General features: G+C 42.0%; 1 protein-coding gene across 3 annotated transcripts in view; it reads right to left on the reverse strand.

Moving 5' to 3' along the window:
* Positions 1-474: 474 nt before the first annotated feature.
* NSUN6 (NOP2/Sun RNA methyltransferase 6) overlaps positions 475-22,291 on the reverse strand; it is a 51,104-nt gene continuing 29,287 nt past the window's right edge. For 2 of the 3 annotated variants that reach the window (XM_075922481.2, XM_075922479.2), the window contains exons 9-12: positions 13,325-13,469; positions 11,502-11,650; positions 6,902-7,027; positions 475-5,291 (exon numbers count right to left, since the gene is read on the reverse strand). In XM_075922481.2, coding sequence (XP_075778596.1) covers positions 5,079-5,291; positions 6,902-7,027; positions 11,502-11,650; positions 13,325-13,469 — 633 coding nt within the window. In that variant the 3' untranslated portion in view covers positions 475-5,078. Of the gene's footprint in view, positions 5,292-6,901; positions 7,028-10,452; positions 10,668-11,501; positions 11,651-13,324; positions 13,470-22,291 lie in introns of those variants that run through there. The other variant, XM_089776724.1, reaches the window with a different exon arrangement.

Consider the following 22,291-nt stretch of genomic DNA (forward strand, 5'->3'; position numbering starts at 1 on the left):
CAGGCATCTGGGCTCCTGGGTGCAGCAGGGCAGAGCTGCATGGTGGAGCTGCTGGCTGTGCTGCTGCTACCACATAGCATCTGCAGCCTGCATGTGGCTTTAAGGCGGGGGGGAGGAGAGGTCTGGCAACCAGGAAGTAAGGAGCTATGAGTGCAGCTACTGAGTGTCCAAGCGGCCACTTGGGTGTTTTCCTAGGAGGCCAGTTCTTGCACAAAAACTCTTGGCTGCCTGTCCACACTGCCTTCTTGCGCAAGGAGGCTTCTCCTTGATATGGAGCGTCAGAGCTCTCATGCAAGAAGCCCTGTTTTCCGATACTGTACTGTAAATTTACTTGCGGAAGAATGCACGTGCAGTGTAGACGCTCTAAGTTTTTGCGCAAGAACGACCATTCTTGTGCAAGTAGCCTGCCGTGTAGACATAGCCTGAGTGAACTGTGTAAGTACCCCAAATAGCTATAGGCACTCAGGAGCAGTACACGTTTTTGTAAATTTATTAAAGATAACCAGTTCTCATTGCCATCTTTTTTTAATTCCCTTCTCAATTCAGATCTGATAGCTCCTGATCAGCTAGCAGTTAACAGTTTTGCAGATAGCACTAAGCGCTCATTCTGTCTCTAGCAGGTAGGGTTACATTAACCCCCACAGTGTTCCAATGGAGATGGAGGAAAGGAAGCAGCATGTTACTATGATGTCATTAACAACTGAGTGAAGCCTACACTATGACAGCAAGCTAGGAAGAGGTTGCAAGTATGTCAGGGGTAAAATTCAAAATTACCTTGGAGAACTGGTCAGAAATCAAAGTACAGGCAGTCGCCGGGTTACGTACAAGATAGGGACTGTAGGTTTGTTCTTAAGTTGAATTTGTATGTAAGTCAGAACTGGTACATATTGTACCCCATGTGTCCCCGATTCAGCCACTGCTGAAACTGACCAGCGGCTGACTACAGGAAGCCCAAGGCAGAGCTGCTTTGCCCCAGGCTTCCTGGAATCAGCCGCGATCAGTTTCAGCAGCAGCTAACTTGGGGACACCTGGGGTAGAGCAGCTGGGGGGCTGCCAGGTTGAGGCTCGATGTCAGGGTGGCGGTAGGTTTCTAGTGGCGTGCCCCAAGGTTCAGTTCTAGGACCGGTTTTGTTTATTAATGACCTGGATGAGGAGATGGATTGCACCCTCACTAAGTTTGCAGATGACACTAAGCTGAGGGGGAGAGGTAGATATGCTCAAGGCCAGAGATAGGGTCCAGAGTGACTTAGACAAATTGGAGGATTGGGCCACAAGAAATCTGATGAGGTTCAACAAGGACAAGTGTAGAGTCCTGCACTTGGGACAGAAGAATCCCAAGCATAGTTACAAGCTGGGAACCAACCAGTTGAGTAGTAGTTCTGCAGAAAAGGACCTGGGGGTTACAGTGGATGAGAAGCTGGATATGAGTCAACAGTGTGCCCTTGTAGCCAAGAAGGCTAATGGCATATTAGGCTGCATTAAGAGAAGCATTGCCAGCAGATCCAGAGATGTCATTATTCCCCTTTATTCAGCATTGGTGAGGCCACATCTGGAGTATTGTGTCCAGTTCTGGGCCCCCCACTACAAAAAGGATGTGGATGCATTGGAGAGGGTCCAGCGGAGGGCAACCAAAATGATTAGGGGGCTGGAGCATATGACCTATGAGGAGAGGCTGAGGGAGTTGGGTCTGTTTAGTCTGGAGAAGCAAAGAGGGGGGATATGATAGCAGCCTTCAACTTCCTGAAGGGAGGTTCCAAAGAGGATGGAGAGAGGCTGTTCTCAGTAGCGACAGATGGCAGAACAAGGAGCAATGGTCTCAAGTTATGGTGGGAGAGGTCCAGGTTGGATATTAGGAAAAACTATTTCACTAGGAGGGTAGTGAAGTACTAGAATGGGTTACCTAGGGAAGTAGTGGAGTCTCCATCCCTAGAGGTGTTCAAGTCCCGGCTTGACAAAGCCCTGGCCGGGTTGATTTAGATGGGATTGGTCCTGCATAGAGCAGTGGGCTGGACTTGATGACCTTCTGATGTCTCTTCTAATTCTATGATAAGGGTATGGTTTGAGAACATGATCTTGGTAACTAATTGACCATTCATTATCAGTGGGAAATAGGTCAATGGAGGGATGATAAGAGTTACTATGGAGAGCTTTCTGGGTGTCTGGCTGGTGAGTCTTGCCCACATGCTCAGGGTTTAGCTGATTGCCATATTTGGGGTCAGGAAGGAATTTTCCTCCAGGGTAGATTGGCAGAGACCGTGGAGGTTTTTCGCCTTCCTCTGTAGCATGGGGCATAGATCACAGCTGGAGGATTCTCTGCATCTTGGGGCCTTCAAAGTATTTGAAGGCTTCAATATCTGAGACATAGGTGAGAGGATTATTCTAAGAGGGGTGGGTGAGATTCTGTGGCCTGCACTGTGCAGGGGGTGAGACTAGATGATCATAATGGTCCCTTCTGACCTTAAAGTCTATGAATCTATGAAAAAAAGAGGGCTAACTGGCTTGGTGGTATTCCTGCAGGGAAAAAGAACTGGGAGCTAGAATGAATCACAAACTGAATATGAAACAACATTTTCAAATAGGTTAATATCCCCACATTAACAGGTATGTAAGACACCAAAGTAACAGTCAGTCACTACTTTAGGAAAGAGGTGGATAAACTGAAACGTCAAAACAAGTACACCCATAATAAAAAACTTAGTGCAATGGTCCCCAAACTGTGGGGCACACAAAAGAACATCAGAGGGGCACAGGACAGTCCCCAACACTGCCCCAAACTCAGCAATGGCTGTGCCACTGAGACTCCAGTCCTGACCTTCAACCTCCTGGCCCCACTCCGAGATGTAGCACCTCCTATTCTTGTGCACCCGCTGTAAGTCATAGATACAGCGCCAGCGGGGAGGGACAGAGGTGTTAAGGGCATGACACTAAAAAGCTTGAGGCCCACTGGTTTAGCAAACCTGACCTGTGTGGAAAGATTTTAAAAAACAAGAGCCTGATAAGGCTTAAGAAAAAGAAATCTGGGAGGTGGGGGGTGACTTGGTAACTGTCTTAACGTATGTTAAAGGCTATTATAAAGACAACAGAATCCAACGATGTTCCTTCTAGTCTTTTCCATCCATGTGAGGAATAAATTGTGTGCTTCCAAGGCATGTGCAAATGTGCATCACCAACAGAAACACAAAACTGTGGGCACCCTTCAAATGAACGGTGTGGCATCTGAATTTCTCCTGAGCCGCCCCACAAGCACTCAGCTTACAGGTAACAATGGTGCCCAATTGTTCTTGTATCTTCCATGAAGATGGGAGACATAATGAGACTAGATAAACCATTTTCACTATCTAATAATGATAAAGGTAGTTAACCACTGATGACTCTGTAACAGCTTGAAAGCCTGTTACAGTATTTAAGAACAGGTTGGTCAAACACCTGTCAGGGACGGTGTAGGTCAGTAAACTCCAATCTTTTTAAGCACAAGATCACTTTGTATTTAAGTGCAATCCAGGATCTACTTCAAACCCCAATACCCTTGCCTCTTGTCCAAGGCCCTGCCTCTGCCTTCCTCCCTCATCTTCCCTCCCTTTCACTAGGCTGGAACAGAGGCCTGGGGAACACACACTGGTCCTGGGCTATGGGATTTGGAGTGTGAAAGGGACTGTGAGCTGAGTCTGCGGCAGGGCGTTGGGGTGTAGAAGGGGCTTCATGACTGGGGCAGGGGTTAAGAGCTGCCTCAACCTGGACACTGCTTACCTCAGGTGGCTCCTGGGTGGTGGTGCAGTGGGGCTAAGGCAGGCTCACCTCTGCCCCAGCCCTGCACCACTCTCAAAAGCAGACAGCAAACTCCATCCCAAGTCCTGCTGTGCCCCCTCCGTTCTGTGGTGATAGAATACAGGGTGCGAGAGGGGGCACCCTGACATCAGCTCCCCCTCCATTCCCTTCCCAGACCTGCCCAGAAAGCAAGAGGCTCTCGAGTGTGTGTGTATGTTAGGAGAAGGGGGCAGCTCCAATGCAAAGAGCAATAGATGCACAGTAGTGGGGGGGGGGGGGGGGTAACCCAAGTGCTGGCACTTGATAGCTTTTTGGGCAAACCAGTCAGGATCACCCATCAGAGGCTCTAAGATCTACTAATAGTCACTGATCTACTGGTTGGTGACCGCTGATCTAGGTTTAATTGGTCCTGTCTCAGTGCAGGGACCTGTGCTTGATGACCGAGTTCCATTCCAACCCTACACTTCCACGATTCTCTGAATTCTACAACTGGATATCACATAATCATTGAGGTAGCAACAGGAATGTGGTGCTCTGTGCCATGAAAAAGCTTAGATTTTCACCATTCCAAATGCATAGATGATTAAACTGCAGCCCTCATGTTGCAAGTGATATTAGACTTTATAACTATCACAGGTCAATCAATCCAGTATTGCTGTTTCTGAACTGATCCAGACTTACATATGGCAAGTTTGACATGTTACAAAACCTAGTTGGAGAGAGAGAGAGAGAGAGAGTGTGTGTGTGCACGTGTCAGAGAATATGGGATGTTATTAACTTATAAAAGAGCTCTTTGTGAGATGTGACTATTTTATGTCCCTATTCAGTGATGAAGTTATTTGTAAACCCCCCAGAAAAATTATTCTTTGCAAAATTTGACTATCTTTTTCAATTAATTTAATCTGGGGGGTTTTGCATTTTACACAATTTAAATTCCCATAGCTAAACCTGTCCCTCTGCAGAGCTGTACACATTAAATCAACAAGTGAAAACACGAGAACAAACAGTAATTGTAACCTGCAATACTATTCATATCAAGTCAACAAGCAGAAATCTGAATCCATTTACTTTTCCATCTGCCACGGATACAAAAACTAAAGAGAGACTTAAAAAATGAATCAACAGCTCCTGCAACTATGACTTTCTTGCTCCAATCTGTGGCTCTATTCCAGTGGAGCAGCTGGGAGATTTCACTGAATCCAAAGCATGTCATCAGCCTGTTGACTTGATAACAATGCACAAGAAGAAATAGTTAACAGGTGGATCATTCTTAATTTAAACAGCTGTTTTTTCCAGATTGTGTTGTTAAATGCCTATTTGCTGTTCAATTTAATAAATTTTGCAATAAAAAATCCTATGCAGTCTTTATTTGCCAGCAAGATCAGGTCTTCTTCCCTAGAATCGTGCAAGGAATTAATATCCATTCCATGTGAAGTCACACTGGATGGATCAAATCTCTGCAGCAGCTTTAGCTGATCATGTGACAATCCAGCTCCCATCATGCCTTCTCCTCCAATACATGGTTCCTTTGAGTGAGAAAGCAAAGCATTTTATTTACATCAGTCTGCAATTACTGTTTTAATTAATTAAAAACACATTAAAATATTAATTCAGCAAGAAATTATGTACAGAAAGATGTAGTGTAACACACTGGTAGAATAATTTTAATTGAATATTTAATATGTAATTTCTATATGAGCCAAAGCCAAGCTGTTCCCAGCTCCAGGAATTTGCTCTGTTTTATTCCTTCATAAGGAAAAGGAAAGAGCATCCTGGCTCATGCTACTGGAAATATACTTACACAAAAATCATAAAATGTATATGGAAATATTATGGGAATACACCTGTTTAAGGTCACTCCCTAATTTTAAAAAATTAGACGCGAAACACAAGTACTTCATACAATATAGGTGCTAACCCTGGCAAAAAATTCCATGTACCACACACATGTACAGGGAGGCAATGTATTTAGTTTTAAAGTTTTAGAAATGTAAACCCAACTCTGTATTAATTGGTTTTAGAATTAAATAAAACTGTTATTTGGGTGAAATATCAAGTGTTTAAACAGAGCTTGTGACTGCTACCTATACAGCTCCATAGAAAACAATAGTGAGTGAATGTTGTTCAACTTTATGAGTGAAATCCTACAATACTGTCATCAATGGGAGGTTTTCTATTTACTTCATTTGCTTTATAACTTACTAGAAGATTTACACCTGGCATGTTCTCGAGTCCCTTAATTAATGCATGTTTTTGGAAAATAAAATTAATAATGCACATGCTTCATTTAACTCATTGCTCTGGAGTGGGGATGGGGATGAGAGCTTCAGTATGCATGCTATCATGGAGAGACACAACTACCCCAATCCTCTCTCATTGTAGCAGCTTGGGCTCAGGTGAGAAGCACCTTTCAATGGCTGCTACAACTCCAGCAGGTTCAGACTCGTCTGCCCCCTGTACTCTCCAGCCAGAGTGAAGAATGCAGCAACTGTGCACTGTCCCTTCCCTCCCTGATGAATGGGAACAGACAGCAATGTCCTGTACAAATCGGGGGGGGGGCATCAGCCCCCCGACCCTGCCTAAAGGGGGTTGGGAGGCTCGGAGCAGAGCACTCCTGGACGGGGGAGAAGAGAGGAGGATGTTAGTTGTTACAAAGTACAATACTGCAACAACATACAGCATGTAGGATGCTAACAGAAGACTTCATCGAAGACTATTTTCATTGGTCAACACTGTTGTCACTTACCAGTGACAAGACTTTCCTGTTCCTCAAGTACTTCTAATTGCAAATCCATTTCTAACTACCTATAGATACTACATACCAGAAGTTTCAGTATTTGCTACACAGTGGTTTTAAATGTACTTTATTGTATTCTTCTGAGCAATATCTTACCACACACCAGCAAGGAGTATTTTAAGTGTCATGGCACGGCTATTATAAATAGATGTATAAAAATCCAAACACTATTCATATCTGCAGAAACTAAAAATGCCTGAAATTATGAAGTCACATACACCATTTCTTCACTGTTTCCAGAGTAGTTTTCTGCAGAAGAATTATTTGGCATATTGCTTAAAATTTCAATGATAAAACCTTCATACTGAACTGCATGTAGTAAAATGAAACTGTTCCTACCTGTGACTGAAGCTGCAGGCAGGGAAAAGTTTCCAGGGCCCAGGCGACTTGCTCCTCATTTTCAGACAGTGTAATTGTACATGTACTATACACTAAAATGCCTCCTGGCTTCAGCAATTTCACTGCCTAGAAAGAGACTGTGGTTCAGCTTGCATGGTATAAACAACTTCAATTCAGAAACAACATGGAATCTTGTGGCACCTTAAAGACTAACAAATGTATGATGCTTCTGAAGAAGCAGGTTCCAATCCACTCAAACTTATGCCCAAATAAATTTGTTCATCTTTAAGGTGCCACAGGACTGCCCATTGTTTTTGCTGGAACAGACTAATAAGGCTACCCTCTGAAACTTATATGCGTAATTACTTTGTGCAATACAGTAGTAAAGTAAGTTTTCTTAAAGGTTAATTATGATTTGCATATGTATTTGGAACTGTTATGGTACAGTAGGTAAATGTAACACATATTTAGGCCAGAATCTTTCTGTCTATGACTCAGGCATTCTGCTAATTGTATACAGACATTTTGTCCCTTTTAAGGGATGCAATAAAAGACCTAACATTTCTAAGTTCATGTCTAGAAGAAAGACGAGTGTTTGCATTACAGAATTCTACCAATCAGAAAGCCTTTCCTGCCCTATTAGCATTAGAGCTTCCTGGGATGAGGGAAGTGACTTCTTCCTTCCAAACAGCCCTTTGGAAATCTCTGTGTAACTCATCCAGATGTAGATTGGATTTATTTTCATCAGCAAAAGCCAAATGTGGACATGGCGTTTTCTGATCACTGACTGACAACTGATTTTGTTCCCACATATTATGAAATTATTAGTCTGTTATCTTCTGTTGAAAATGAAGGAACAAAAAAAAGGGTTAGAAAAGAATGTCATTTCCTATTACATTATTATACTTTAGTTACTCGAGCTCAAATATGAAGAAATTTTATATATCTAAGATGTTCTTAGGCTCTAAGATTAATCTCTAAGAAAAATATAAGCCTTTTGAAAGGGGCACACAATTGATCTTGTATTATGTATCTGAAGGTTTCTAGGTACAGATTTAAAATTTCCTTCCTCTAACTCTGTCAGATGTGAATATGGGAAAACTGAGCTGAACACAACTGCTTCTGTTTTCCCATCTTGTTCTGACCAAGGTAGTAGGGATCTAAAAGACCAGGGGTGTGTCTAAACTACACCCCTCTGCCAACAGAGGGATGCAGATTAGGCACATCGCTATTGCAAATGAAGTGGAGATTTAAATATCCCACACTTCATTTAAATAGAAATGGCCACCACTTTTTGCCGGCAAAGTGCCGCCGCGGCAAAAAGCGGCAGTCTAGACGGGGACTGGTCAGCTTTTCCGACCAATCCCTTATGCCTCGTGCAGCGAGGTTTACAGTATCGGTCGGAAAAGGCTTTATTTTAGTAATTGTATAACCACAACCATTCTTAGCAGTTACATGGTTATTTGATGGTCCCTGGGGATGGGGCTGGCAGTTAGTGCGCTCCCAGCCCCACTCCCAGGATGCCCCCTGCCACTCCACACTGCTGCCTCTGTATCAGGTGGAAGCTGATCCATGAGGGGAGCTAGTTTAAAAATCAGCTCCTGTGTAGCCTTGTAATTCTGTAGGCAATAAATTAGTCAGTCATAATGAATGTGTGTTATAGGAAAAGGTTTGGATTAAACTTAAACACAAGATGTAGGCCACAGACAGGCCAGGCAGCTTTGTTAACTTAGCTCCAGCTCTTTTGATGTTAGCATGGTCTGATATTAAAGTGAAGGGATGGAATATTGTAATGCATAGTGATGTCAGTGATGCCTTGTAATAGACAGAAAGAAGCGTAATGTTGAAAGACTTTGTAACTTTGTTAAAGTGAATAAAAGTACCCTTTTGTCCCACGCTGCAATTGTGTAAATGTATTGTTTGTGTGAATGAGAGAGAGAATGTTTTAGGAGAGATAAGTGTGAAGGCCACTGCATGACCAAATGGTCAGAGGAGGGGCTGGAAACTCAGAAGCACCAAATAATTATCAGCTAAGCTAAAGCACACGGAAGACGCAAACCGGACCGAGGCAGATTGACGAGCCCTGAAGTTAGTGGCAAGCATCCCCTGACAGGCAACAAACAACAAGTTTCGCCAGAAGACAACACCCCGGAAGGGTCATCAGCACACTGATATTAGATGACTGCGAGAACAACCTCCAGATAAACATATGTCATAGAAAAACTGATTGTGATTGTGAATGACTGATTAAGGCCTGACAAGGCAAAATGCATAAACTTGCATGGAAGGAAAATCCTATAAAGGACTGGGTGTCCAGTATGGTTCTTCAGGTTCTGTCCTGCTAAGATCATGGAGCACCAGTCTGGACTGACAAGAACCCGGCTCCTCCCTCGTACTCAACTTATCTGGCCAATAAGTTGAGTCGAGCAACAGACTGGTAATTATTCCATCAGCGTGTGCATGTGAATGCATATGCTGCGTGTTTCCTTATCCCCCTGAAAAATGTCCTGTGTGCTTCTTTTAATCATAACACCCACAGGGCATCAGCAGCCCCAGTCCACGGGGGGCCCTGAGCTCTCAGTGGACAGAGGTTGTTCCAGCATCTCACAAAGCAACCTCTATCTGCGGCAAGCCCAGCATGCCATGGACAGAGGCTGCTGTGCAGCAGCAGACCCTGTTCATGGGCGCCTGGGTGCCCCATGGACAGAGGCTGCTTTGTGGGATGCAAGAACAACCTCTGTAAATGGGGAGCTCAGGGCCCCTCATGCATGGACTGGGGCTGCTGCTGTCCCGCACTGCTGCCTCTGATACAGAGTATGGGGCGGCTGGCGGCTGTCCTGAATGTTCGTAATTTAAACTCAGCCTGAATTTTAAATGCAGAGCACTTGGGAGGAGGGGAGGTTTGTTGCTTTTAGCCAGGACAGTTAACCGATAAGCAATTTCTTATTAGTTAAATGGTTAGCCAGCTACCTGTTAACATCCCTCGTAGGAACCAGAGTACCAAGACTTCCTAGTATTCAACTGACTCTGCAGTCTATCCAAGAGAGCATCCCTTAAATGTAAACTAGTTTAAGAAGAGGATACAAAAATGTGAAATCCCCAAATAGATTTGATGATATAGGAAATAGTAGAGTTCTCAACTTCAGAAGAGATGGGTGGGTAATTCCACTGCAGTGAGAGGGGTGTGGATATCAACTGAAGCTTGAAATTTTTATCAGTGAAGTGTATCTGTCTATCAGAGTGTGCTAGCCTTTCAGGGGCAAGTTTGTGCCAAACACATTCCTACTCCAGTATTAGCCTTTTTAGGTCAGGTATGCTGGGAACTATGACTAGAAGCAAGGCCTGCTCAAAAGAAGGGCAAGATATGTAGACAGAAATAATTTCCAAATGAAAGAGACCCCAAGAACAACAACATAAGACCTCAGGGAGTAGCCGAGTTAGTACTTTATAGTCTATCAGACCATTTGTTGTTTTTTAAGTTTATCCTGTATAGACTAACAAAACATGTAGATGGTATCATGAACTTTCGTGGGCACAGCTCACTTCTTCAAATGACCGGAGTTGTCTGTGCCCACGAAAACTCATGATACCATCTATACGTTTTGTTAGTCTATAAAGTGCTACCAGACCATTTGTTGTTTTTTAAGTTTAACATAAGACTTAATGTAGTCTACAATGGGGAGCTGGAGAAAAGCACCAGCTTGCTGATGGGGCTCACCCTTGATGAGGGAAGGTCTGTTGTGGGTCTCTCGATGGCAGGGAAGAGCTGGAAGAAATAGAAACTTGTTGAGAAGGGCTCTCCAAGGGCATACCAAGCTTTGTGATGATTCTCTGTGGAGAGGGAGCTAGCAAATGAACCTAAACAGGGCAATGTGTGTCAAGAAGCCTACGACAGAACCAGTGTTCCCTCTAAACTGCATGGCAGCATGGCTTCACAGGATCCCGTCCACGGAGCCCTGAGCCTGACTGGGCGGGACTGATTGATCACCTGTGAAGCTGTGCTACTGCGCAGCTTATAGGGAACACTAGACAGGACCTGAAAGGAGACTTACATACTATGAAGAAGACTTGATTTGTGGGGAAGAGGAAGCAGGTGTAGGACAAGACCTGGGGCAACAAAGCAGCTGCACAGGCTTGAGACCTAGTTATTTAGAGGCCTAATTTTGGCTTACACAGATGAGAAGAAAGCCACAGTCCTTTCACTCTCTGATCAAGAGGAATGATCAGGGAAGACCCTAGAGGAAAAAAACATTTAGCTTAGGCTGTGTCATGCACTAAGGGATGGGTGAACACAAAGGTGCATCAGTGGTGCCAGTGCAAGAACTGAAGACCCAGGGAGTAGCAAAGAATTGGAATAGCCCCTACAATGAAAGGGAAGGAGTCAGCACAGGAACAGGGAAGCATTATTTTTTGGAAGTCCTTTATTTTGGGCTTTTATTTGCCCTGGATGGAAGACTTCTGTACATCACAGCATCCAAGTATTAGAGAGCCAGGAGAAACTGAAGGATGACTGTATTCAGATGAGGTAAGCTGCATTTATATAACCCTTAACTGTAAACTATGTGTAGTTTTCATTAGTACTTTAATGATTCATACATACCGTGCTGAAAAGCTTGCGTTGCAATGGCTGATATGATGTCACTTCTTTCAGAGTACAGGAATAGGCCATATTTGGTCTCTGTCCCATCCCACTACAAGGAACATCAAGAAGAATTCGATCAAATGACTCTGCTGAGAACGGAGGGCCTTCTGCAAAGGGCAATTAATTTTTTTAAGAACAGTGGCAAAACCAGTTAAGTATACATTGCACAGAGCCTTCTTCTCTTGAGACTTCACCCATAGATAATGAGAAGCTATAACTGATTGTGTGCCATGAAGGGGTTTGTATTCTGTATATCATGTTTGCAGAAGTGAACTAATCCACAAGTAAGGAGCAGCAAGTAATGACTATCTAGATTTCATTCCTGAAAAGAAAGCATTGTACTTAGCACTATCTTAACAACACTGTGAACTTCAATAATTTGAGATCAACCTAGGCTTTAGCATTCCTCAACCCTAATTTAATGTCCTGAACGTACAATATTTAAAAAAACACTGTACTTTGGTTGTAAGCTCTGGAATGTGACAAAATCTGGCTCCAAAAATTACAGTAAGAATACTATTTGGAGTTACAATTCCCTACCATGAATCTGTGTCTTCTCCTGTACTGTACTAGGTTCTACAACCCAGAAGTTCTTACAGCACCAGGAATAGGATAACAGCTCAATTCAGGACCTTAGATGAAAGAGGAACTGTTTCCCCACATACATCGTGGAGTAGCCAGTGAGGGAAGAAGTTGTATCTATTAATGCCTTCCAAAAAATCAATTTAGATCACAAGTAAAAAATAAGTTGGTGGCATCATCCTAAAGCTACCCAGTCAGATATCAGCACTACCCAAATCACCCTATTTTATAACTGTTGTCCAAGAGAGATTGTGGATTAAAATAGAGAGCATTTTGAGAAACCTCAGTGCAGAGGTGTGTAGTTAAGTCTGCACAAATATTATCTGTACTCTGACTGGTTCTTTCTACTGCGATGGTTTCTTCACCTGTGCAAGCACTAAATACCAACTATCATAAAATATGTATGTATTTGTTGAAAAACTTTATGAAAATGTTGTATTTGACCTTGGAAATCAATCTGACTGAAAACTATGGGGCATTAACAAGGACTGCTTCACATGTGGAAAATGCATGAATTATGCAAAACTGTAGTTTTACTAGCTACTGTCCTTGCTGAATTACCAGGGAAAGGCAATTAACTGTTCCCTTTTGAAAAGGTACAGTTTAATTAGCATAGCAAACTAAAAAGAATCAAAGACAAAAATACACCATTTCAAAATTTCCATCCTGGGAACAGAATAATAAAAATAGCACCTCAGAAAATCAAATGAAATGAACCTAAAATAAAAGTAATGGTCTATGCTTCTATAGCAGTTTCCATCTAACAGCTGTACAAACATTAACAAAGTTTCACTGTACTCCAGGGAGTTAAATATTAATATCCTTATTCTACAGATGATTCAGAGGCATACAGAGCTGAAGTGATCTGCCAAAGTCACTGATGTGACACAGCTGACAAAAGCCAAAAAACTTAAGAGTGTAGGTTTAAACAGTATAATGAAGAAAGGCTTAATAGGTAGTTTCTCGCCTATGTTAGCTGGAGAAGGAATGAATAAGGACAGTTAAAGAGTTTTCCCGTGTGCAGTGCTGAGAAACTGATAGGAATTGCAGAAGAGTAGAAAGTAAAAGGATATTCCACAGTGTTAAAGCAATACGTGCAAAAGTTTCAAAGACTTTGGATACTGTGGCCAGTTTAACAACACCAGCAAAAATCATTTTCTTCTAAAAGATAATCAAAATTCTTTAAATCATTTATTTACCTTGTCCATCCTCGGTCTTCCCAATGGCAAGTGCCTTAGTTCCATCACAGCAAAATGCCTTAATGCAATTCAGCTGCAACAATGCTGCATTTTCCTTGATTTTTTTTACTTTGTTAGCTATTTTGTCCATGGCTATCACATCACCCTGAAAAAGTGAAATGTGCACCAAAAGTAGTGGTTAAAATGATGAGTAAGCTGTGGCAATATCTGTCACCTTTCATTTAAGCTCAAATTCAAAATACACATTTTTTTTCCATTTTAAAAACAAATTCTGATGAGAACATTTTAATCCAAGTTTTGTAATTGTATTTAAATCACAAAAATATAATTAATACATTCATAAATGTGTCCTGGTTTTGATAATCTCTATAACTAGTCAGAAATTTTTCATTTAATAGTTCTTTAAAAATAGGGGGAAGGAAATCAACAATATTTTCATATTTACCAATCTGTTTTAATTAATACTATTTAATGAACTCTGTCCCCAAAAGTGGTTTAATTATTTGATGTAAAATTATAATGTATGGATGATAGAGTGCTAAAGTAATGTCAAAAAAAGTACAGATTGAATGTCTCTAGTCTGGCATTCTCTGGTTCGGCATGATTCCAATTAGCCAATTATCCACTTATGATGGGAGTGGCCAAGTTTCCCATGGTCACATAAAGTGTATTCAGAGCCACCAGCCCTGGTTCTCTATGTTCTGTGCTGTTGTTTAGTTCTAATTTACCTCTAAATCTCTTCTAAGATCCCAATAAGCAGTGGAAGTGTTGGTAATGCTGCTAGACAACAGTGACCTCCTGTGGTTCAGCAAATTCGCTGGTTCAAAACCAGTCAGGTTCTGAGGATGCTGAACTAGAGAGGTTCATCACAAGATTTCATTAAGACATTTTGGAAATGTAAACTATTTATTAAAACACAATTTGGAAATGATAAATATGGCATGGGGGAGGTGGAAAATGGACTTTGCAAGCAGAAAAGTAAAGCAGACACATGGTCAGGAAATACATTAATTAATACAATTCCAGTGCAACAATTGTATTCTCCCAAAGCTCTACCTTTGCAGTTGGTGTCTGGTTGAATTTTTTCCTTATAAAATTGAAAATATTTAATGTCTAAAATTAGCAGATACATCATCAAATTGTGAAAAATGTGTGCATATGCAAAAAACATAAATGGAAGTAAATCAATGGCAAAGGCACACTGCTATATAGAAACTCTTCATCACTACACCGAAGCACTTCACTTGTAAATTTCAGGGCTCTACCTACTGAATGTCTAATGCATGTTTGCCATTTTCCTGTATTACAGGGCTGGCCACTTCTGTAAGCATCAATTATTTCAGGGCTACTCAACACGCGGCCCACGGGATGCCTGCTGCCCACAGCCTGTTCGTTTGCAGCCCACAGCGCAGATTGAATTTACACGATGCTCAACACGCGGCCCATAGGTGAAAGCCAAAACAAAAAAGTAGTCAATATAATGGTCTTCTGTTGATACACATTTTAGTAGTTAAACTCCTCGACTATCATTGCTCATTAAAAGTGCAAACTGGGTGGAAAACAGGTAAATATTGCATTTTATTAATACTAACAGAATTGACTTAAATGGGGCATGCGTGTTGTATAGTCTTGCCTTAATCTTTGTATTCATGCCTGTCAGTGTGAAAGAAGCTATTTGCATATATATCTGCATGTATATGCAACCACACATATGTAGTAGCCCTCGGCATGTGCTGTATAATTGTGGCCCCCAGGGCTTCCAAAGTCGAATAGCCCTGAATTATTTCAATTAGACTTTCACATGCAGCAAACTGTGGGGGTTTTTAAAGCATTGCAGAGTCCTACTGTGAATGCATGGATAACTACTGAAGTTCATTTTGCTGCAAACCATAAGATCTCTTACATTACACCATTTTAGTTAAAAATGACAATTTGACTAATAAATGTTATATTTTCTCTGAAACTACTAAAGAAGATTTCCTCTCACACACACAAAATAGATTTCCTCTCTCATAGTCCTTTCCTTCAGACGGAACATGCCTTGATACAGGCAAGCCCTTACTTCTCTCCCCCATACTTATTTTTGAAGGATAATGTGCTTGTGTTTTCTCTTTTGTCTTCCTCTAACTGTTACATTTCATACAACTGTATGTAATAGACTATTACATACACTATCTCCTTTTGTCAAACATACAATTTTCACTAAGCCTTCTAACATAAAGAATTCTAACATAAAAGCACTCACAATATATCCAGGTCCCATTTCATCTGATCCATTCTCCCATAAAGGTATTTATAATCAGGGTTTCCAGGATTTTTTTGGGGGGTAGGGTTATTAATTTCATTTATTCAGTGTTTATGTTTAGCAATTTTTGAGTTTTATTTGAATGTCCAAAATCAATTTTTGAGGGCTTTACAAAAACACAGCAGAAAATAGTTACTAACCTTTCGTAATGGCTGTTCTTTTCAAATGTTCATTCCACTCTGTGTGCATACAATCTGTGCACAGTCATTGGCAATTTTTCCCTTTGTGGTATCTTTTGGATAGTATGAGCACCTTCTGCTGCCACCCATCAAGTGCCCTCAGTTCCTTCTTTTCATACATTGCCAATGCAGAAGGTTAAAAGTAAGTTATTGGAGTAATATGAAAATCAGATCCCATTTCAGATAAAAATCTCAGATGAGAGCACAAATACACCTTATCCTTAAAAAAAGTTTGAACAAGGCAATTTGGATGTCAGAGCATGCATTTTGGCCACCCTTCTGACCAAAGCGATAGTTATCAGAAAAGCCACTTTTAGAAAATGATGTTGTAAAAAGCACATTGGTGAAGGGTCAAAAAGTGGCTCTCTGACTTTCACAAAACTATATTCAAGTCCAAGGCAGATACGTTCTTATTTGAGGGTACAACCTTTCCTGGCCTTTCACAAATCTGACTGACATACCACCAAAAATACAGAGTGCTTATCCACATGAAGATTGAAAGCCATGAGACTTTAACTATATTGCATTTAAAAGACAGTAGAGAAAGTTACACACACTTGGGAAAACTATTTTGGGAATAAGATGACATGATTATTAATTGCTTGCCATCTAATTATTCTCAAATGTGTGTCATTTTATCTACTGAATATATTTTTGACCAGAGCTCCGATATTCAGCTTTAGTTTTCACTATTGGAAATGTTAATTCTGGCACACACACACAAAAAAAATCATAAACAAACATTAGCTGCCATGGTGTTTTATTTTTAACCCTATTAGCTTGTTCTGGATTCGTTGATTAATGTTCATGAGGCAAAATTAAGAGTGGCCTATGATAAATGCCACAATGCAACTTTTTCTGACAAAGCACTGGAAGCATGCCATGTGATTACTGATCTTGTATCAAAGACCAAACAATCTACAATTGCAGACAAATTAATTTTGCCAGCACGCAAAGAAATTGTCACAGCAATGTTAGATATACATGCAGTCAAGTATATTGAAAAAGACCCCTTTTCAGATAAAATAAGTTGCCTCATTGATAACATTTCAGGTGATCCTGAAAGCTTTTATGTCCTTTTCTCAGTATTCTCTTTTCCAAACTAAAGAAGCTGAGTTCTTTCAATCTTCCCTCATAGGTCATGTTTTCTGGACCATTAATCTTTCTGGTAGCTCTTCTCCGGACCTTCTCCAATTTGTCCACATCTTTCTTGAAATGTGGTGTCCAGGACTGGACACAGTACTCCAGTTTAGGGATGTGAACGACTAGTCGACTGCCTGATAAGCAAATTCTTACCAGATAATCAACACCCTAGTTGACTAATTGCTTCCCCCCACACCTTGTTGCCTCTATAAGAAAGAGGCAGCAAGAGTGGGGGAAGAGGACGGGGTGCTTCAAAGCAGACCCTGGGCTCAATGTGTGTCTGCTGCTCTGAAATGCCATGTGAAGCCTGATGCAGGGCTCCCCACAGTGTTTCAAAGCAGCAGCGCTGTGTGGAGCCCGGGGTCAGCTGGGGACCCCAGGCTCCACGCAGTGCTGCCACTTTGAAACTCTATGGGGAGCATAGGGCCAGTGCTTTTGCTGTTTAAGTGTAGCAACAGCCCCAGGACTATTGTTACACTTCAAGGGTGGAGGTGGAGGCGCTCATCTTGATTAATCAAATAGTTGATGCAAATTGCATTGACTATTTAATTAGCCCATTAATATAAATTTAACATCCCTATTCCAGTTGAGGCCTAATCAGATTAAAAGGTAACACAATAAGTCTTGATGCATAATATCATTAGTTCGGGTTTCTTTATTGGTGTAACTTTTGTATTAGTTGTAGATCAAACATTTTTTTAAAAAAATGTGTATCTTGTTGGTATGAATGTAAGACGACTGAAAATACTTGTTAGGCTGTAACATCATTAACTGTTTTATACAGACTGTGAATGGGAAGGGTGGTAAACAGGCAGTGAGAGGAAGAATTCATTTTATTTTGTGCCTCAAAATAATTAAAATGTCACTGGACTCCTTATTTTAAAGGCTAGCAAATTTAATAGGGCATAAACTTTCAGGAGATAACACTCACTTTCTCAGATGCTTGAAGAGAAAAGAAAAAAGGGATACACAGAGAGGAGTGACACATCAGTGCTAATTAAATCAGATTGGATGTGACTGATCTCCAGCATGATGAGAAGGTGAGAGTACCCGAAAGGGAAATTACCTATTGCAATGTGAAAACCACTCCCTATTTCTATTTAAACCTCTTTTCAGGTGTCATATTTGCATCTTAATTCCAGCTCCCCAGTTTCTCCTTGCAGATTCATTTTTGAAGATTTTTTTAGGGGGAAACTTGTAAGTGAAAAACTGTGTTTCTAGGGAGGTTAAAGTGCTCCCCCACTGATTTTGGTATGTTGCCCTTCTTAATGTTTGATTTGTGTCAATTTGTTCTTTTGTGTAGACACATTCTGGTTTGTCCAATGTACATGATAGAGGGGCATTGTTGGCATGGTATGGCATATAGTACATTAATAGATGCACACGTGAATGAGCCTTTGATGGTATAGCTCAGTGTTTCCCAAATGGTGTTCCACAGAACCCCGGGGTTCTGCGAAGTGAAAATAAGGGTTCTTCGAGAAAATTCCATTACAATAACATGTTATTATTTTTTAAAAATAATAATGAATATTTAAGCATTTATGAATTTTATTGAAAATAATTTTCATTTTTGTTTGCCACGATAAGTGTCCCTGTGTAACGATGTCACTACTCAACGCTGATGTCCTTATATTAGACTATTAGGGGTTCAGCAAAATTCTTTTGAGCTTAAAAGGGTTCCGTTGCCAAATAAAATTGGGATACACTGGTATAGCTGATGTGGCTAGGTCCTGTGATGGTGACACTAGGGTAGATGTATGGAAAGAGTTGGCAAAGGGAATTGTTGCAGGGACCGGTTCCTGGATTAGTGTGTCTGCTGTGGGCTATGAAGCTGGTGGTGAGTATTTATCTCAGGTTGTAGGGCTGTGTGTAAGCTAGGACTGGCCTGCCTCGCAAGAGGTGAGAGATTGTTATCTATGATGGCTTATAGATGCTTGATAATGTAAAGGAGGTTTTAGCTGGGGGCTGTAGTAATGGCATTCTGTTGCTTTTTTTGTTGAGTCTGTCCTATAGTAGGTGACTTCTGAGTATCCACCTGATTTTATCAATCTGTTTCTTCACTTCTCCAGGTGGGTATTGTAATTTCAAGAATGCTTGATAGATTGTGTAGGTCAGGGGTACTCAACATGTGGTCTGTGGGCCGCATGTGGCCTGCGGTTCATTTGTTTGTGGCCTGCGGTGCAGTTTGGATTTACAGGGAGCTCAACATACAACCCCCCGGGTGGGATCCTTTGAACATGGCCTCCACTGAGAACATGCTCCACAACAGTGAGGCATCTCCCAGCTGGCGTGAGCACTGAAAGACGCAAGCAGACAGGCTGGCTGGAATAGACAGGTACAGCATGTCAGTGTTTCTAGCCCCCAGGGAGGAGGTGCCAGGCGCGCCGGGGCATTGTATGAAAGATGCTATTTGCATATATTTGCATGTATATTTGCACATATACAACCACACAAGCTGCAGCACTCGGCATGCGCTGAGAGTATCATTGTGGCCCCCGGGGCTTCCAAAGTTGAGTAACCCTAGTGTAGGTGTTTGTCTTTATCTGAGGGATCGGAGCAAATATGGTTGTATCTTAGGGCTTGGTTGTAGATAATGGATCATGTAATGTGCTTGGATGAAAGCTGAAGACGAAAATATGCATGTATAATGGTCAGTAGGTTGCCGGTAGAGTGGTCTTTGTGACCATCACTTATGTGACCATTACTTTGTGACCATCACTACTTGTAATGTAGTATCCAGGATGTGGATTTTTGTGTGTGGACAGGCTGAGATTGATGGTGGAGCAGAAACTGAAGAATTCCACCAGGATTTCAACAAGAGCCTCCCTCCCATGGGTCCAGATGATGATGATGATATTGTCAATTTAGTAAAAGCAGAGGGGGGCACTTTGGGATGAGAGCTGAGGAAACATTGTTCTAAACAGCTGTAAAAATGCTGACTTACTACAGAGCCATGTTGGTACCCATGGCAGTGACTCTGACTTGAAGGTATAAATCATCCTCAATGGTCCTGGGAGAGAACAAAGGCAAAGTTCAGCAACCAGCTGTGCTGCCACAGCTTCAGGGATACAGATCCTGAGGGCTTGTAATCCATTCTTGTGTAGAATGCTGGTGTAGAGAGTTTCTATATCTATCGTAGCTGTGCTGTGAGTATTACTGTGGCCCCTAGGGCTTCCAAAGTTGAGTAGGCCTGGATTATAGTTTCCTCAGGAAATCAGTGGTGTCTTGAAGACACCTGGGAGTATTGGTAGTGTAAGACTTGAGGAGAGAGTCAATTTAGCCAAACAACCTTGCTGGCATATTGCCAATGCCTGAGATGATGGGCCACCCAGGATTTCCAGTTTTATGGATTTTGGATAGCAGATAGAATACCCTTGATCCAGACTCTAGGGATGTGCCTATGAAGGAAAAGTTGGGAACCACTTACCTAGAAAACTACCTATGATTAATTTACAATGAACACACATATTGAGATAACTTGCTAAGACAAGCCGAGTGATTCCAATGACCATCATGAGATGCAAGAAGGAACTACAGAAGCTCAGGGGCAGCTAGACCCTTTATATCAGTGCACAGCAGTGCATGGCAGCAGAGAGTGCTCAAGTCAGCCAAACAGGTACCACTGAAAGAAAGGTACCACAGTTTTGTGACTGTGCAATCACTCAAAGAGCGTGCTTAAATAAAGTAACAATTCAAACTGCATCATTCATTAAGGTTCAACAGGGAATCTTTAGTGTATGCCAGCATGGGCTACATGGACCAATTAACGTGAAACAAATTCATTCACTTTAGAAATCACATCCCTGCACTCAACACTGCTTATCTGTTTAGACAAGCCAATATTTCCAATATCTACTGGATAAAAAGTGATTTTCTTTTCTGCATTGGGGTGTTTTAACAGTGTTTATCTGTTAAAATCAGAAGCCTTTATATTTTCTGTTTTGTCTTCTAGACTGAAAAACTCCTTGAGGGCAAGGACTTTATTTTTCTATGTTTTGTTAAGAGTTGTGGTGTCTTATGGCACTTTAAAAATAACTCTTTACATTCCCTGTACCTCCTCAGCTTCAAGGCTCTTGTATATTCCTCAACATTACCTTACACATTAATACTTCTGCTAAACCAAGGTTCAAACACCTTTTTTAAAGATATTGATCATAAATGTCCACTAAGATCAAACTGAGGCAAATTGGATTCTATTTGTATTAAGTATTCGTATTTGTATTGACTACATGATAAGGAAGACCTCTATTTATTTCAATAATTCTGGCATTCTGCAATGCAGGCAGCCCAGCTCCTACTACATTTAAATAGCAGAGACACAGCAGGGATAGGTCCTGGACCCAGCACAAGCTGGGACTCAGCAAACCCGGCTCCTGCTGGGTCCAGGACCTATCCCTGCTGCGGCTCTGCTATTTAAATGTAGTAACAGCCAGGTGGGGACCTAACTCCACTGGGATCCCGCGGTGGCTAGGGCTGGCTATGAACACAGGCTGTTCTGGAAGCAGCCCCTGTCCATAGGGGGGTCCCAGATGCCCACTGGGACACCCTGCCCCGGACAGGGACTTCTCCACAGGATGCAAAGCAGCCTCTGCTCCCAGTGAGGCTGGGCCCTGTACTGTAAACAATATGTGGGCCTGCAGAGGTTACCTCTGTATTTCTTTAGGCCAGCCTTGAGCACTGCTAGCGAAAACAACAGGTGTTCTTTATCAGATGGCCTTTACCAGCACAAACTCCCTATGCTTGCTAGCAGAGAACCCTGTATGGGATGAATAACATGACCTCGGCTCTCAGCCCCATAGAAACGTTGAGAGCGTCATTGGGCCAAATTGCGCACACTCAGTAAACATATAAGATCACTGGGAGTCCCGCCCCTCTGGGAGTCTCACCAGGGACCTGGACCTTGGAGGATGCCCTGAATCCCCCTAGCTGGACCAAATCCACTGCAGCCTGGAACAAGGTGACCAGAACAGAACTCCCAGCAGACTGAAGGGGCATAAGCATTTCCAAGTGCCTGTAGCTGTCTTTTATGCATTGCTCTGCCTAAGCTTATTGACGTATTACTTTGTAGTATCTGAGTAACCATCTGGCAGTATTAAGCCTGTAACAGTAGTGATGTAGTGAGATTAATAAAAGCAACTATCCCTAATCGACTCTTTTGTGAAGCAAATCCACAGCCCAGTTTGGTGTTGGCCCTTTGGGCTGATAGGCCCACCATGGGCACAGGCTACTTTGTGGCAGCCTCCACTATCTCCTTCCTTGTGCTGCTACCTCTTATAGAGGGAGCAGCAGGGGGAGGAGGGAAAGAACAGGCAGCACTATGGAGACAACATGGGGGGGAGG

This window comes from Pelodiscus sinensis, chromosome 2, assembly GCF_052426305.1.
Source record: "Pelodiscus sinensis isolate ZL-2025 chromosome 2, ASM5242630v1, whole genome shotgun sequence".
NCBI lineage: Eukaryota > Metazoa > Chordata > Testudines > Trionychidae > Pelodiscus > Pelodiscus sinensis.